The sequence below is a fragment of the Oryctolagus cuniculus genome, chromosome 9, assembly GCF_051225735.1.
Source record: "Oryctolagus cuniculus isolate XC-2025 breed Fujian yellow rabbit chromosome 9, ASM5122573v1, whole genome shotgun sequence".
In the NCBI taxonomy this organism is placed as follows: Eukaryota; Metazoa; Chordata; class Mammalia; order Lagomorpha; family Leporidae; genus Oryctolagus; species Oryctolagus cuniculus.
The window spans coordinates 79,163,697-79,182,795 of record NC_142875.1 but is presented as its reverse complement, the minus strand read 5'-3'; the positions used below and the strand labels follow the sequence as shown (position 1 = coordinate 79,182,795).

The following is a 19,099-nucleotide window of genomic DNA, read 5'->3' as shown; positions in this document are numbered from 1 at the left end:
ACAGAAGGTGATCAATTTTTAATGTTTACACTCAAGATGTTCTTTTTAATTAACACTTAGCTACATTTATACTCTCTATTCACTGCAGAAAATGTCTGAACTTGCAAAGAACTGCAATAAGTTGTAAGAGCTCAATCTGCAGTAATTTTCCAAGTTGTATCCTTCAACTAAAGAAAAAGGATTTAGCTTCAGAGAGCTGACATCATGAAGAGACCTAAGTTACTCTTAGGAATTTGTGGAAAATTACTTTGTGTGCTTAGGTATTTTTGGAGAATTAGTTATATTATTGATACAGAGGTGGAAATTATACATCCATAGTGCCTATGGTGTACTATGAGATATATATGAAAATTAAAAATAATTTCCCAGTTCAGCAAAAATTCACATCCATCTATTTGAAAGTAATGTTACTTACGAGATATATAGAAATGTTTTTAAAAAACATATTCTTTCTTAGCTATGTGACCCTGAGAAATTAACCTGAATCTCCAGAGCAAAAATGCAAATAAAACCTATATGATGGGGGCAGGCATAGCACAATAGTTTAAGCTGCCACTGGGACCCTGCATCCCATATCAGAGTGCCAGTCTGAGTCTCAGTTATGCTGCTTCAGAACCAGGTTTCTGCTAATGCATCCTGGGAAGCAGCAGAAAAAGTTTCAAGTACTTGGATCCCTGACACCCATATGGGAGAACCCTGATGGAGTTTTGGGCTCCTGGTTTCAGCCCATCCCAGCCCTGGGTGTTGTGGGCATTTCCTGAGTGAATCAGCAAATGGGAGATATCTGTATGTGTGTGTTTGTGTGTGTGTTCATGTGCCTGTGTGTGTGTTTGTCCTGCCTTTCAAGTAGATTTTTTTTTAAGATTTGTTTTATTTATTTGAAAGGCAGAGTTACAGAGAGAGGTAGAGACAGAGAGAGAGGTCTCCTATCTGCTGGTTCACTTCCCAGTTGGTCGTAACAGCCAGAGCTGCACCAATCCGGAGTCAGGAGCTTGGAGCTTACTCCTGGTCTCCAATGGGGATGCAGGGGCCCAAGGACTTGGGCCATCCTCTACTGCTTTCCCTGGCCATAGCAGATGGTTGGATCAGAAGTGGAGCAGCTAGAACTCGAATCCATGCCCAAATGGGATACAGGTGCTAACCTGCTATGCCACAGCGACTGCCCCCAAGTAGATTTTTAATAACCCTCTATGATGCTTTTTATGAAGATTAAATAACATATGTGTGGGTATATATTTGTCAGAATATATATATATAACTCACTTTGGAGGATGTTGCTTCTGGTTCAGTCTGGGGTTCTTCTCTATGATACAAAGAATTCAATGAAAATCTCGAAGGACTTTGAAATACTCTGCACAGGGGGAAAAAAGTACTATGTGTCATTTAGAGAAAAGCTTATCTATATAGAAAACAGATATCCATAGACTACAATGGGCAGAGTGGCTTTCATTGTGGCATTGCCAATTCTATAGAAAATAAGATTAGAAGTATATAAAAATATGTTTTAAAAAACAGTTGATTCTTCTTATCATTACATTATCTATGAATTTATGCATTGTTTGCTTGCTTGTTGTTGTTTAAAGATCTGAAAGAAAGTCTAATTTCCAAGTCTTCTTAGTTTGGTGAGATAGAAAATTTCAGGTTCAGATGAAGACAAAGAGTTGGCACTGGCAAATCTGGGCAGGGTCAAGACAGATTTAGCAAAATGGATGAGAATTTTCATCTTTGCTTATGTCCAAGGTAGTTACTGGGCTGTTTTGCAAGTTAAAACAATTTTTACTGGTGGTTACTGTACCAGTAAATGAGTAGGAAGGTCTCAAGACATGTCTTTGGTATTAAGCATACTAAAGTTTGAGTTTCTGGATCTATAAATAACTTCTGCTTGTGTGTAATTCCAATAATTCACATATGCTTTGCTTTCAGATGTCTATGGAAATATTTTCATATGATTTTTAAAAATTATCTAAAATGAAATTATTTAAACTCATGACATGTCAATGAGAGACTAGAAAAAACAATGAGCATATGTGTTCTTGTAATATTTCAAATCTGAGCTGTGAGAGAGCTCCCTGGTCCACCTTTTCTGAGATACCCACTATAACTTGCCATATGTTGAACTAGAAAAAGTGATTTGCTAGCTATCATTAATCTAATTTGCTTGTATTAATTATTGTAGCATTTTCTAAGCAGTAGAATATGCATTCTTGTTTTAATAATAAGACAGGCTACAATTCTACAGAGTTTAATTTTTTGAAGCAGATGATTCAAAAAAGGTAAGCAAAGAAAAAAAAGGACACAAATGACATTTCTGTTAGTCTGATAATTTTTTTTAATCTGAGATTTGTGGAGGAAATAATTATACTTTATAAATAAGAAATTTGAATTCAAACCAGCAAGACTTCTATTAGCTTGGAAATTTAAGAGGGTTCACCTAGCCAACCTAGCCAACAGAAAATTTATTTTTCATTTTGTTACGCTATTTCACACTTACTTGCTGTATAATATTTAAGTCACCTGGAGTAAAATTAAGTTTTTACACCACCTAACTTCTAGAAGAGCAAGTAGCTCAAGTGTAAAATAATAGCCTTGATCAATGCTTTACAACCCTGCTGCACACTAGATTCAGCTGAGTAGCTTTTTTTTTTTTTTTTAAGATTTATTTATTTATTTGAAAGGCAGAGTTACAGAGAGGCAGAGGTAGAGATAGAGAGAAATCTTCATCTGCTGGTTCACTCTCCAAATGGCCAAAACAGCTGGAAGTGAGCTGATCCGAAGCTAGGAGCCAGAAGCTTCCTCTAAGGTCTCCCATGTGGGTGCTGGGGCCCAAGGACTTGGGCCATCTACTTCTGTTTTCCCAGGTCATAGCAAAGAGCTGGACTGGAAGTGGAGCAGCTGGAACTCAAACCGGTGTCCATTTGGGATAATGGCACTGAAGGCGGTGGCTTTACTGGGTATTCCACAGCACCAGCCCTGGCTGTGCAGCTTTTAAAAACATAATACTCAGATTAGCTGGCGCTGCAGCTCACTAGGCTAATCCTCCACCTTGCAGCACCGGCACACCGGGTTCTAGTCCCGGTCGGGGCGCCGGATTCTGTCCCGGTTGCCCCTCTTCCAGGCCAGCTCTCTGCTGTGGCCAGGGAGTGCAGTGGAGGATGGCCCAAGTCCTTGGGCCCTGCACCCTCATGGGAGACCAGGATAAGTACCTGGCTCCTGCCATCAGAGCAGCGCGGTGCGCTGGCCACAGCGCGCTGGCCGCGGCGGCCATTAGAGGGTGAACCAACGGCAAAGGAAGACCTTTCTCTCTCTCTCTCTCTCTCTCACTGTCCACTCTGCCTGTCAAAAAAAAAAAATTTAAAAAAAAAAAAACATAATACTTAGATCCCGTGTGTGTTGTACCCCACTATTAGTAATTATAAAATCTCTGCACAGTTGATTTAGATAGGATTAAAAAAGTTTAGATAGGATTAAAAAAGCACTTCAGATAAAGTCTTTTTTAGATAGACCTTCAAATGGCTATCACCATTTTCTGGCAAATAGTCCAGTCCAATTCCCTGAATATGGAAAATGATCAATAAGGGTTCAATCTTTAACCATTAGAATCCATTAGGGATCAGCAATCTTTTTGTACAATAGGTCAGACAGTAAATATCATAGGCATTGAAGGTTGTAAGGCCTCTAACACAGCAATCCAACTCTGCCACTCTCTGTTGGAACTACTCAGTCCTGTCACTGAAGCACAAAAGCAGCCATAGAAAATATGAATCAAATGGGCCTGGCTGTGTTCCAGTAAAACTTAATTTTCCTAGGGTGAGTGGGTTAAGCAGCACCTTGGGGCACTTACATTCTATATAAGAGTGCTGGTTGCAGTCCCAGCTACTGTGCTTCCTATCAAGCTCCTTGCTAAAGCTGATAGGAAGCAGCAGATGATGGTTCAAATACATGAATCCCTGGCACCCCTGTGGGAGACCTGGGAGGGATTCCTGATCCATGACTTTGAGCTGGCTCAGACATAGCTTTTGTAACCTGGTGGGGAGCAAACCAGCAGATGGAAGATCTCAATCTCTCTCTCTCTCTCTCTCTCTCTCTCTCTCTCTCTGTAATGTTGTCTTTCAAATAAATAAATAAATCCTTTAAAAAAACAAAAACTTTGTTTCTAAAACCACATGGTGGGTTGGATTTGACCCATTGGCCACAGTTTGGCAAGCTCTGTAGAGCACTGCATCTCAATTTAGACCCTTACAACACTTTGCAGTTTTATAGTTTTAAATATTTTTATAGTTCAAACATATTTTTAAAATTTTATAGTTTAGGCCAGCGCCATGGCTCACTTGGCTAAATCTTCCGCCTGCGGCGCCGGCACCTCGGGGTTCTAGTCCCAGTTGGGGCACAGGGTACTAGTCCTGGTTGCTCCTCTTCCAGTCCAGCTCTCTGCTGTGGCCCGGGAGTGCAGTGGAGGATGGCCCAGGTGCTTGGGTCCCTGCACCCACATGGGAAACTGGGAGGAAGCACCCGGTTCCTGGCTTTGGATTGGCACAGTGCCAGCCGCAGTGGCCATTAGGGGAGTGAACCAATGGAAGGAAGACCTTTCTCTCTGTCTCTCTCTCACTGTCTATAACTCTACCTGTCAAATAAAAAAAAATTTATAGTTTAACAATATTATTTATTTATAAAATCACCATGTATTAAGCAGCTTAGTAGCTATTATACAAATTTATTAAAGATGCCACATAAATAAGAATGACCAAAATAGCAACTTCTGTATTTTTGGTGAGGTTACCATCTCTCAAGATGCTGGTTATCAGTGAATACCATTAAGCTTTATCTAGGCTAGCTAACACAGCTTTATAAATTATGCCTATTGCATGTGAAGTGATTAAATAGAAATTCCCTAGTGCCATTACTTCTAGAGGATAGGAGTTATTTAATTGTGTTTCATAGAAAGTACTGTGGTCAACCATGGGACATACTAGATATATATATTATATATATATCATATATAGGTATGTGGTCATATACCTATATATAATCACTTTCCTCCCCATAAAAATATTGTTGATAAATTATAACTGATGTGCTTGATGTGACCAAACAATATTCCTTAATATCGCTCCAGGCACTCACCACAAATCAGAGTAAGCAGGCAAGATGAAATCCATGTAATATTCTTAACACAATAGGAGATGTTTCCAGTTCAAACAATAAGCAGGAAATTATTCTTCTCTCCAAGGATATAAATGCCCTTCCCATCACAACACTGACAAGTGTGCTGATCTTGCAGAGGGAACATAGAATCACATGTTCTAGTTAGAGATGCAGAGAACTGCAGCAAAGCACCTCATATCCAAAACAAGCAGTCAGCATTTTGCATAGCATACTTGGAAGGAAGTATGCTTCCTTCCCATAGAAATAAATGGACAAAAAATCCATAGCTAGAGACTATAATTATAAACATATGCATAAGGAAATAATAAAAACTTTGCTATCATTTGTATAAAATAGACTCTGAATCAGAGGTTTTAGAGCTGCTGGTATAGTACCAGAGAAATGTGCGATACACCAAAGGTGATCCAGATTGGCCCAGAACTTCTTCCTTAGCTATACTCTTCATGACTGATAGCTGACACTGGCAGTCACCTGGCAACCTCCCTTCTTCACAAGGTTTCTTGCCCTCCCTAACCCATCTTCCTTAAATGGTGATAATCTTAGGGAACATTCCAAGATAGTGGACACCAAAGCTGCAAAGCCAATGAAGCCTCAGCTTCAGAATCTGCACAACACTTCAACTACATTCTAAAGGTCAAAGCAAGATTAAAGGGGTGGGAAAAGGGACTCTGCCTCTTGGTGGAAGGTACTACGAAATATTGGAGCCCTGTTTTTCAATCTGCCATTTATGGTGGAGTTGTAATCCTACTTAACACATGCGTCTGTTTCTTCACCAGATCCTGAGTTTAGCCCCTCTAGTTATGATGTATGGACAGCAGGACCAGATGGGCCCTCTCTGATACCATCTTGATTCTGATGCTCTAAGTGGCCACAATGAATACTCAGTGCATCTAATAAAATTCTATCAGAATGAAGTTTATTTCTAAGAATATTGCATCATAAATTTTTGTCTTCTCTTCAGATTCGTTGTCATAGAATCCTAACACTTAAGTCAACAACAGGAGTCACTGTGCACTTACTCCTCATGTAGGATCTCTGTCCTTAATGTGCTGTACATTGTGATTTAATGCTATAACTAGTACTCAAACAGTATTTTACACTTTGTGTTTCTGTGTGGGTGCAAACTGTTGAAAGCTTTACTTAATATATGCTAAATTGATCTTCTGTATATAAAGATAATTGAAAATGAATCTTGATGTGAATGGAAGGGGAGAGGGAATGGGAGAGGGGAGAGTTGCGGGTGTGAGGGAACTTATGGGGGGAAAAAGCCATTGTAATCCATAGCTGTACTTTGGAAATTTATATTCATTAAATAAAAGTTAAAAAAAAAAGAATCCTAACACTAAAAATTACAAGGGACCTCAAATATCACCTTATTCCATGATGAGCAGGATTGCATAATAAGTAAAAAATAAAACTTTTATTTCTTTAAAAACAAGAGATGGAGGCCCACTGGTGTAATATTTTTCCACTTTTATCCATGCTACATTTTTATTCAGTAGTATGACATAGAACTGTTAATCACTGAAGGCTTAGCATCTGCTTTATGGTTAAAGAGAAGTAAAGCCAGGCAAGCAACATGACCAATTCCCTGACTCACAGATGAGAATGAAAGATAGGAAAGCTAAGACCTTGCTCAAGGTCACACAGCTACCTCACAGCAAAACTGATGCCACAAGACAAAATTCCCTGCTCTCCATACAATGTTTTCCCTTTGCTCCATTAGGACAGTTTCCTAGAGTTGGCGAAAGTCATATTAGTCTTTATTCTATAGGCCTTACTGCTTTGTGAGATGTGAGGGACCAGCTGACATGTTTGATAAAGAGCCAGATAATAATTGTTTTAGACTTTACAGGCCATATGGTCTGTTGCTACAACTAAATAACTCTGCCATTATAGCACAAAAGTAGATGAGGGGGCTACATTTTAAAATGAGTATGTCCGTGGTACAATAATACTTTTATTATAAAAACTGGTAGCAGGCCAGTTTTGGCTTATGCACCATAGTTTTCCAACCCCTGTTCTCAATTAAAGTAAAAACTATTAAATGTCCCCATTCTTCACCTCTTCCTGCATCCATACCCTTACCCTGTCTTCACTATAGTTCCACTTTATAATCCCTTTGTTTCAGGTTTGATCATATGAGTGGAATTGTGTCCTTCCAAAATTTAGATGCTAGACTCCTAACAGCCAGCTCTGCAACATATAACCTTATTTGAATATGAAATCTTTACATACTTAATTGAAATGAAGTCATTAGGGTAGACCTAATACAAATAAGAAATTTGAATACAGACAGACATTCAGGGAGAATGCCAGGTGAACACAAAGATGGCCATCTGTAAGCCAAGGAGAGAGGCCCAGAGCAGATCTTTCTCTTACAGCCTTCAGAAGGAACCCCTCTGTCAACACTCTGATCTTGGACTTGTAGTCTCCAGAGCCCCAAGACAATATATTTCTGTTTTACATCATATTCATTTAGGACTGACATATATATGAAAGTGCCTCAAGCCCCTGTTAAAGTGCTCAAGCCACTGAAACTACTGAGAGTCTGAGTGAGACCTATAAAATGGGATCAGCACTACCCAGCTCATTGAGTCTTCAGAGAACACGAGTCTGTCCTTAACTAGTCATACAGAAAACTTGTCCTCCAGGTTCTGGCAAAATGAGAGTTCACAATTCCAATGGAATAATTTGCGAACCATGAGCAATTCCATAAATTCTCTGAATTTTAGTTTGCGGCTTGAAAACAGTAAAGTAGTAACTGTCACACAGGACTATTATAAAGTATAGCAAAGATAGTGTATGTGTGATTAAGAATTAATAACAGGCTGGCTCTTTGTCACTGACCTCCTTGCTAAAGAGGATCTTGCCTGCGTATCTCATTTTCTTTCCTTTCTCCAGCTCCCAAGGAGGATTTCATTTTGCCAGCTTGATTATGTGGAATTTGGTAGTGTAGAATTAGAAAAGGAAAGGATAAGAGAAGAGGTATGTTTATTCAGACAAGGGAACAAGTTTTTCAGGAAGACATTGAGAGAGATGGGTCTGACAAATTCTTCAGCAGCAGAGAAAGTAGATAGACTATAAAAAAGGAAGTTTAAGGAATGCGTATCTATCTCTTTTATCAGATTTGAGAATCATCAGTATAGACTGAAGTAATCTCAAACCAACTTAGATAAAAACCTCAGTTGAGAAAAATAATACAGAAGACTGCCTGAAGAATGGGTTTTCTATTTCTCTGTGGATTAGGCCAGATCACAGAAAACTTCATATGCTTCTGTTCGTCTCACTCTCCAGAAATTCTTTCACTGAGTTTTCCTGAAGCACTATGTTCTTCACTTATATTTAAGTAATAATAGACGCCAAAAAATTCTATCACATTTGGGGACATTTTTTAGGGTGATGTCATCCTGAAGAAATTTATTCCAGAATCTAATGCAAGAAACACTTGTTTTCCTAAAGATTTGATATGTGTTTCCCATCTGTCTACTGATAAGCATGCGATTTGGGATACCATAAAGATCAGAGTCGAATTTTCAGCCTATCTGTTCTATCTTTCTGAACTTAAACTGTCTTATTCCTTGTCATCCTGTCCATATCAGATCACTGGGAGTGGAGAGAGTGCTACCAGAAAAGAAGGATTTTGTAGTTGCTAGGGGAAGACAAAGAGGGAACAGACTTTCTTTTGGTGCATGTGGGAGAGGGTACCAGTGGGATTAGACTTGAGTAAAAATAAATCAACACAGGTTTAGGATCTACAGTAAGCCAATAAGAACAGAGTAGTTTGATGGATCTTCAAGAGCCAAGGCTAAATGAGAGAAGCTCCTTATGAAACTTAACCCAGCTTAAAAGATCTAGAGATTAAAACAAATAGAGTGTTTTGGTTTTAGAACGTTGAATTCTTCCATGCAAAAAATTTAATTCAAGATGAAGTGGTAAAGTGTATAGTGTTGACACCAGAAAAGACTAAATATGCTTACGGATCATGGCTTAGAGAGCTTTAACCAGCTGGAGGTGAAACAGATTGCAATGAAAAATATAGATGGTTATGTTAAGTACTTTATCATGCAGGGGACCCATAGTTTATCTTTGTGATTATAATATCAACTCTAGACCTTGATTTAAAAAGAAAAAAAAAAAAACACTTGAACTGTTATAGACTCCACAAAGCAAGATTACAAAGCTTTCTTTTTGAGGTTCCATTAATAAAATCTCACATATCCACTTCTGTTTCCTTAACTGGAATTAAATAAAATTAGATCTTTTAGTTTTATTTCAGTACACTAAAGACAAGACACATAGAATACATCTAATGAAAACCTTAGAAACCACATTGCCCTATCCGTGTATTTCATAGATTTGAAACTAAGATTCACAAAAACCAAAAGACCTTAACTCAACTAATTGGCAAAGGGCTGTGGTCTTTGGATTCCCTGTAGAAGCTCCCTATTCTTTCAGAAAAACACAGGGTACCCTGCCCAAAACACTACTTAAACAAGCCACGAAAATGACTTTGAAGCTATTTCTGGTGCAAAAAGAGAAACTCACAACTCTGTATGAGGAATATGAGGAACTCACAGCTCATTATGCCCACCCAGAGCTCACATTTGCTTTTTTCTCCTTCTAAATTTCAAATTCCTACAGAATTTGCATATGCCAAAAAATTCCCAAGTGGTTTTATTGAGCATATGTATTAACAGTATAGGCAAATTTCATCCTATTACTTGTTACTACATGTCGTTCTTTGGGAAACTCCCCTATATTTTTTATGAGTAAAGATTTTCTTTAAATTCTCCTTGGACCAATATTTCTGTATTTTCACTACGGTTCAGTTAGCTCTTTTAAATTCAAAAATGTAATCTGCAGCTATAAATCTATTCCTCAGTAGGGGAAGCATAGTTTGCAGTTCTTTGGCAACCTACTTTTCTCTTCAGCTTCCTCCATCCCAAGATGTTTACTTTAATTCTTATTTGTTCTTATTTTTACTCCTTAAGTATCTCTCCGACCTACCCAGCATCCCCTGTCCAGTTAAAGGAAAGACATAAAACAAAATTAAAGTTGTGTAAAAGTACAGCTGATTTTTAATAGCGGTTTTTTTTGTTTTGTTTTGTTTTGTTTTGTTTTGTTTTGTTTTGTTTTTTGACAGGCAGAGTTAGACAGTGAGAGAGAGAGAGACAGAGAGAAAAGTCTTCCTTCCATTGGTTTGGCACACAAAAGGCTGCTACAGCCAGTGCGCTGTGCCAATCTGAAGCCAAGAGCCAGGCGCTTCCTCCTAGTCTCTCATGTGGGTGCAGGGCCCAAGCACATGGGCCATCCTCCACTGCACTCCCGGGCCACAGCAAAGAGCTGGACTGGAAGAGGAGCAACAGGGACAAAATCTGGCACCCCAAGCAGGACTACAACCCAGGGTGCCGGCGCTACAGGCGGAGGATTAGCCTAGTGAGCTGCGGCACCGGCCATGCATTCTTAATTTTAACATCATTATTAATTCTTGTTACCTTATAAAGTTGTGCACCATTTTTTAATAACATAATATCCATAATTTTAAGAACATAATTTCTATTTTTCCTATGATAATATGGACTATTATTTCTTATGATTTTTTAAATAATAGCTTGCTGAATCTTGTGTAATAGAGACATAAATAAGATCACAAAAGTAACATGTTTACAATAAAGAGTTAATCAAAATAGCTGATTTTCTCACTCAAATTCTAAAATTATGTAATACATTTTTCAAGGATCAAATTCATGATTTCTTAGATTAGTTAAAATTTGCAAGCTTTCAGGAAATGCATTGAGTACAGAGTGTAGGAATTCCTCAGGATAATTCTTATCCCTGCCATGTGCTAGCTCTTTTTTATGAAATTTAAAATGATATAGGAGGGGTCAGCATTGTAGCATAGCAGGTAAAGGTGCTGCCTGTGGCTCTAGCACACCATATGGGCTCAGGTTCACATCCCAGATGTTCCAGTTCCAATTCCATATCCCTGGTGATGGCTTAGGCAAAGCAGTGGAAGATGGCCCAAGTGTTTGGGTCTCTGCCATCCATGTGGGAGACCCAGATTAAGCTCCTGGCTCCTGGCTTTGGCCTGGTCCAGCATTGACTGTTTCAACATCTGGGGAGTGAACCAGTGGACAGAAGATCTGTGTGTGTGTGTGTGTGTGTGTGTGTGAGACTCTGTCTCTGTAACTCTGACTTTCAAAATAAATAAATACATAAATAATAAATAATTGTAAAAATATATAATATATGAATACATAAGATTCCATTTTATTTTTCAATTCTCCTTTCCCCAAATTTATCACCACATAGAATCCACCAAAAACTTAAATATGGATTATTGCTTTATCACTAAAATGTTTCTAAATCTGCTCACTAAAATCCCTTCACAGGGGTGTCCCCTGAGAAAAGATCAAATTCTTCATTTGGGCAAATTTCAAGGGTATGAATATTAAAATGTATTTAGGGTCCTTCCTTGAATATTGCTGGAATATTTACCTCAAGGGGTCATGTTCACAAATCGAACCAGCATGGCCATGTCCCAACAACACCTGAGCTAGTTCAATGCCCTGTGATAATTTCATTCCTATTCCTTGTATTCCCTTTCTATAGTATCACTTCCAGAATTAGAATAGCTTTCATATGAATATATATGTGTATATGTATTTACATATAAATATATTTAAGAAACACATCAGAAAGTTCATAGTAAATGAGATTAAAAGTTTACTTTGGTGACAAAAAATTTGAAATTGTGATATGAGGGGCCTTCAAAAAGTGCATGGAATCGCACATTTTCAAAACGCTATGCATGGATTTTAAAATTTCAGGCACAAAATGAACCTTTTTAATTCAATTTTTCCATGAAATTTAAAGTGCATGTGTGTGTGTGGGTACTCATGAATTAAACTCCTTTCTAGTAACTCTATTTTTTTGTTGTATACTTCTTTATAGGTTCTGCATACACATGTGCTTTTAAAACAATGAGCCTTATCTAATATATTGTGCTAATTGCATTATACTTTAAAACTTAATCTGCATAATAGTAGTTAGTGAAATATACGCCTTTGGTTTTTTGACAGGCAATAGAGAGAGAAAAAGAGAGAGAGCACTCCTATTCACTAGTTCCATCCCCAAATGCCTGCAATGGCTGGTGCTGGCCTGGGCCAAAGTTGGAAGCTGGAAACTCAATCTAGGGTTCCCATGTGGATGTCTGGAATCCAATTATTTGAACCATCATTTCTGCCTCCCAGAATCTGCACTATTGGAAAGCTGGAGTCAGGAACTGGATGTAGAATTTGAAAAACCAGGTTCTTGAGTGTGCGATACAGGTGTATTAGCCATATTGCTAAATACCAGCTCCCAGGTGAAATGACCATTTACTGATTAGTTTTACTTATCTGACAAAAGTCAAATATACTTTATCATTTTTGTTATTTTGCTTTGTTTTGTTTTTCAGTTGCACACCATTCACAAACACAAACCAGTTGCTTCAAAATTTTCTCTCACTGCTTGCCATTCTCAAACTGTGGGAAAGAATGTTTCATGGACACTTTAAGACATCTTCTGAACTTACCCTTGCCTCTCCTTTCATTTTTAGTTTTGGATGTCTTTCCATTCAGAAAGGAAGCATGCTGTTTCATTTTTGGTAAACCAAGATTCTACAATCCCTTCCCTTCCCTTAGCCATTCCTCACATGGACTCAAGGTATTCATAACCTTACCTATGAAATTGCTTTTAAAGTAATAGGCTTTTATCAGTTAAAGACCACATTTTCAGTCTCTTTACTTTAATTTTACTATTTATTGGATTACATTTCAGTAATACTACCAATGCATTTTTATCGCCTATGATGGTGTTAGTTAGTAGTAGTTCCAAGTACTTTTGAGGCAATGTGCTTCCAGTTCAAGAAAAACAAAAATATTAAAGTTTTCCTCAAATGAGACTTCCTACCTCATTGAATTTTAAGTTTACCTCACATAGTTCATACTACCTGTTGAATGAATTTTCTCAACTCTTTTCTGTGTCTCTCATTGTCTCTTGTGTTTTTGTGATTGGCAAAAGGTTTTATTCATGATCAGGCATGTTGCTCTGGTCTTCAATTGCTTAATTACTGTACTTCACAGCATGTAGAGATGTCTTTCATTCATTTGTGGTATTCACAGGTTTGGAACTCTGCTTTCTCTCCAGGTTGTTACTGGGCTATCCCCTTTGATGTTGTAAAATATGTTCCCTGGCCACAGAGGGACAGCATACTCATTAGTTCCAGAGCTTAATTTATGGAATTTAGAGGCTCCCTCCCCTGCTTTTTAGGCAACTCTATTTTTTCATGTATAGAAATAAGGAATAGTTTGGTATAGCTTGAAGTTATAATGTTACCTCTTCCACTGTGTCATCTTTCCAGAGCATCATAGACTTATACCAGCAAATGCAGTCATTTCTCTTTATAGTCATGCTTGATTTTTTTCTTGTTAACCTCGTATGATGATCACTGCACAGTGTATTAAAATAGATGAACATACCATTTCTAAAATATTCTTCAGCCCTCTAACAGGTCTGCCTGCTGCTAAAGGTTTGGGCAGTAAATGATAATAACCTATAATATAAAGTAATTCACATTCATAGATCACTCTGAGTAGGATTTCCAAGTAAATTAGAGGCAATCTGTTTTCAAGGTAGCATCTTTTCTTAGGCAGAGCCCAGAAAAGCAGCCATTCTTTGCTTTGATGCTGAGCACTGCAGTTTCTGAAGATAAACACATTCTGGATCCAGGAGGAGTCAGCCTTTAGCCTCAGGAGTGGGCCCAGGTGGACCCCCAGCTACCTTGCTAAGTAAGCAGGGAGGCTGAATGTCCTGTTTTGTCACTGGCTTTCCTCTCTGTTTAACTACTGAGGACAGTTGAGGTAACTATAAAATACAGAACCTGTCCCCAAGATGAAAATGGAACATTCCCATATCTTGGATTTATTTTCTAATTTTTAAATTTACTATTATTTATGTATTTATTTTTAACCAAAAGAACCTCCTGCTCCTTCTCCCTTTATTAGGGAAATTGGCAACTCTACCTAGGACCATTGTGCTTTTTCAGATTCTACTCTCTGCAGCCACTCTTTGATCTGTGTCCCTATTTTAAGAGGCCTTTAAAAAAAGTGCATGATTTAGAGGTGTCTATCTCCATAATAAAGAAACCATTTGCCTAGAAGCCATTGGTTCTGAATTTCTACCTTTCACCTAATACAAACTACTTGCTGATTTTAAATACAGAAAGTTGAGAGATTGGGGAAATCACTTCACTATTCCTGCCTCCAGGTGTTTTTCTTAAAATCTGTGAAACCTGATACGAGTTCTCATACTCTGTGAAACCTGCTGCTATGCATTTACTGCATAGTTTCCAACAATTTTTTAAGAAACATTTACTGTGTACCTTGTACTGTGTACTGTACATGTACTGTGTACATCATGTACTGTGTACTTGTACTGTGTACCTCAAATTGCAGTAAAAACAAAACTTTCTACTCTCCTCTGGCTAGTTGAAAGAACATCAGCTCTGAACATAATGAGGAAGTTAAACATGTGTGAATGGATTTCAAACATTTTTCCACCAAGATAAACTTCTCTTTAATTCCACCAGTATATTAGTATACTAGCTGTTTAGTTTATTGGTTGTTTAGAAGTGTTACGAGGAAAAATAACTGAGGAAAGAGACATAGGGAGTTGGGATAGGGAGAACTCCAGATCATCCACATAAAGCCTCAGAAGAATGGTGAGCGTCCCAAGCAAAGACTGACAGTAAATACAGGCTGGAGATAAGAACAGACCTGTATGTGAGACAAATGGCAAGGAGGCGGAAGAAAAGAACCCAGAAACTACAGCACTTGGCTCTATCACGACTAATACTTTCTTCCAATCAAGAAAAATACTATAGGAGCTGGCATTGTGGCACAGCAGGTAAAGCAGCTTCCTCCAGCGCCGTCATCCCACATCCATCTCTCCACCGCTTTGCTTCTGATTAAGCTCCCAGCTAATGTGCCTAGGAAGGCAGTAGATGATGGCCCAAGTGCTTAGGCTCCTGCCACCCTCATGAGAGATCCAGAAGGAATAATGGCTCTTAGTTTCAGACTGGCCCAGGCTGGGCCTTGCAGTCACTTAGGTGGTGAACCTGCAGATGGAAGACCCCTCTGTCTCTTCTGTCTCTCTGTGTCACTCTAGCTTTTAAATAAATGCATCTCTTTAAAAAAAAAAAGATACATAATTATAATACAAAGCTCCTCATTTTCTTAAGCATTCTTGACCCTCATTACATCTGAGACTCCCCGAAAGAAGTATGGTCTAAGAGTCACCATTTCATATCCACGCCTTTTAAAGATATAGAACATAACAGAACACTTTTGTGATCTATATTGGCTTTCCCTACCCCCGACAGTGTTCTTAATTGCTTAGTGATGACATCTCATTGGCAGATGCAAGGCCACTGACAGGATGCCAGTCTTGCTGAAATTAAATCCTTCACACCTGAAGGGATCTTAGCCTTCTGGACTCTTAATTTCTGGCCCAGAAATCTGTGCCCTACTTTTAGGACCTGAATACTAGGGAAAGATGCAAACTTAGAGAAATTCCTGTTGCTCTCATTGCTCACTTCTGACACCGCCTTTGCACCTAAAAGGGAGACCTCAGACCCTGCCCCCATGCTCCTGATCCTAAAAATTCTGTGAGATCAGAGAGAAGATGCCATCGGGACTTAGCATCACTGTAAAACAAGGAAAGGCTATGTTTCCAAATTCTAACAGAGGCCATGCTGAATAGGCAAATGAGCAAAGTGGGATGAGCGGGTCCACAGCAAACTTGTTTGCTTTTGTGTCTTCCAGGGAGAATCAAATCTCAGATGCAGCCAGTTTGCTGCAATGTCCAAAGAAAAAATCCTGTGTCAGGGCTAGCAGTGTGGTGCAACAGGTTAAGCTGCCACCTGCAATGCCAGCATTCTACATGAGTACCAGTCCTAACTGTTTCACTTTTGATCCAGCTTCCTGCTAATGCACCTGGGAATATAGAAGAACATGATCTGAGTACTTGGGCTTCTAGCACCCATGTGGAAGACCAGATGGAGTTCCAATCTCCTGATTTTGGCCAGGCCCAGCCCCAACCATTGTGGCCATTTGGGGAGTAAACCAGCAATGGAAAAATAGCTCTCTGGCTCTCCCTCTCTCTGTAACTCTGCCATTCAAACAAACCAACCAACCAACCTTACAAAAAAAAAAAGTCTTGTGTCAGAAGCGAGCATTTATCCTAATGGTTAATGATGGAACAAGGACATAAGCCTCAGCCATTCTCCCTCCTTGCCCAAAGGAGATACTTTGGAATGTATTCCTAGCCCTTGAAACCCAATTGGGTCTCACACCCTATTGCCTTCATACCCTACCCTGCATTATTTTCCAGGTTCCCAAGGCCCCTGCCCAGTTCCTGGAATTCCCCTCCCTTCTGCCCCCTCCCCCGCACCCAGCCCTAGCCCTCCTTAAAAAGGCCTAGCACCTGGGCATCAGGGCCTTCTGCCACATGCTCCATCTTGTACACGTAGGCAGTTGGTCACCCACTCTGTGAATTTATTTTCTCTGAATAAATTCGGTCTGGCTGTAAATTCATGCATTGCCTCTTCTCTATTCTGTGACTCTTTCCCTAACATCTTGGTGACCTTTGTGAGGAGGCACCACTCTGAACTCTTTTCCTAACAGTTAAGATGCCCACATTCCACTTCCAAATGCCTGAGTTCAAGTCTCTGCTCTGCTCCCAGTTCCAGCTTCCTGCTAATGTACCTTAGAAGCAGATGATAGCTCAAATAACTGGGCTCCTGCCACCCATGTAGGAGACCTAGCTGGAGTTCCTGGCTTCCCACTTCAGCCAGGCCCAGCACTGGCTATTTTGGGCATGTGAGGAGGGAAGTCGTGGATAAGAGCTCTCTCTTTGTGTCTTTTGGTTTCTCTCTCTCTTTCTCTCTCTCTCTCAAAAAACAATAACAACAACAAAACAACACAGTCCGGTGTTTCCAAGCATGATTTCAAAAGATAAGACAGAAATCTGAATAACTGTGAAATTGCCTGATGTTTTAATGTTGGCAACTAATAGTTCCAAAAAATAGATAAAACTGCAATTAAATTATGCCAAACAAGACCTGCCTGCAACCTGGGTTCTACCTGAGGGGATGGCAAAAGGAGGGTCCTATTCTGTGACTTTTGGAAAAATCATCTTTGATGCAGTCAGTCATGGCCTATTTCATGGTGTTTATAAGACATTAAAATTCAAAAACAAGAGATGGAGAAAGCATGGCAAATAATTTCTAAATTGCATGCCAACTCTGATTTATTAGTTGTGGATTTCTTTAGTTTAGGATTCTGAGGCTGTTTCTGGGGCTACAGGAAAAGTTCTGTGTTGAGTTAACAATATTGATTAATGGTACATACATAAGGTATATATGAGGTACTTCAAAAAGTTCATGAAAATTGAATTAAAACACATTTTTGATGCTAAAATTTTTGAAATCCATACATACAATGAAGCTTCATAAAGTTCATGAAAAATAGGCATTATGAAAGAATTAAATGTGTATTTCAAGTATTTTGCACTAAAATAAATGTAAGCTTTTAAAAACTTTTTTTTCATTTTATTTGAAAAGTAGATAGCAAAAACAGGGACAGAGACAGAAAGACAGAGGTCTTCCACCCACTGTTTCACCACTGGTTCACTTTCCAAATATTCACAATAGCTGGCCTGAGCCTAAGCCAGAAATCTCAAACTCAGTCTGGGTTTCACACTTCAGTGGCAAGTAACCAAGCACTTGGGCCATCATCAAGTCCATTTTTTCCTACAAACTTTTAAAAGTAGTCTCATGTTTGCCGTTCTCCAGCCAGACTCTACCCATGATAGCTAATGTTGGTGATAAAAAAAAAAAAAAATGCTTGCAGTTGCTCCTACTTCCTTAGCTCTTCAATTCAAGTGTGTTTCTCTCAAGTTCCCCCGAGTCTGAGAGGGAACATTGACATTAAATGAACATGAGGGCCCTGACAACCATCGGTTGTCTCTGCTTATAACTCATGATGCACAAATCAAGCTAACATTATCCATGCTAAAGGAGGAAGGCAAACAACATGATCTATCACTGACACTCAAAATCAAATACTTCAATCAGATTTCTCATGCTATAAAAAATATAACTGTGAAGTTTCACTACTCTGGAACAATCAGGTTTCAGACTATTACATATTTTAATCTGGGCTGAAAGTAGAGCTGATTTTAATTTGTCAAAATAGCTTGCATTTTAGAATAAGGTGTTCTTTAAGACAAAGTTCAGGTGCTTTATTTTAAAGAAAAACAATGAAAATCAGCTATGTAAACCAACCTAAAAGACTTAATTATTTTTGTTTTAATTTTTTGTTTAAATTACTTATGCATTTATTTATTTGAAGCAGAGAGAGAAACATAGAAAAATAGGTTGACAGAGAGAACTCTTCTGGTTCAATTCCTGTATGCCTGCATTGGCTGAAAGGGACTGAAGCTGGGAGCTAAAAACCTAATCCAGGCCTCCCATCTGGGTGTCAGGGACTCAGCTTGCTGCCTCCCAGGGTATGCATTAGCAGGAAGCTAGAATCAGAAGCGCAGGTGGAATTCTAATCCAGGATCTCCAATTTGGGATGCTGGCCTCCCAAACCAGTGTTTAACAGCTAAGCCAAATTCTCGCCCTATTTTTTTTTTTGAAAGATTTATTTTTTTTTCCTCCAAATTTCTGGTTTAATAGGACTTGTTTATTTTGAGAAAAAGTTCCCAACATCAGGCTGTTCACAAAAATAACCCACAGTATCAACTTTAGAAAACAAATATTAAGACTATTACACTAATTTTTTTCTAGAGGATACATTTGACATGTCAACTCTCATTCACAAAAATA

The 19,099-nt window shown here is 38.8% G+C and overlaps 1 protein-coding gene across 1 annotated transcript in view; it reads right to left on the bottom strand.

The window, feature by feature from the left end:
* Positions 1-19,099, bottom strand: part of LOC149124632 (uncharacterized) — a 334,693-nt gene that overhangs the window by 267,340 nt on the left and 48,254 nt on the right. Inside the window, exon 4 of the mRNA XM_089303310.1 lies at positions 1,264-1,351. Coding sequence (XP_089159436.1) covers positions 1,264-1,351 — 88 coding nt within the window. The remainder of the gene's footprint in view (positions 1-1,263; positions 1,352-19,099) is intronic.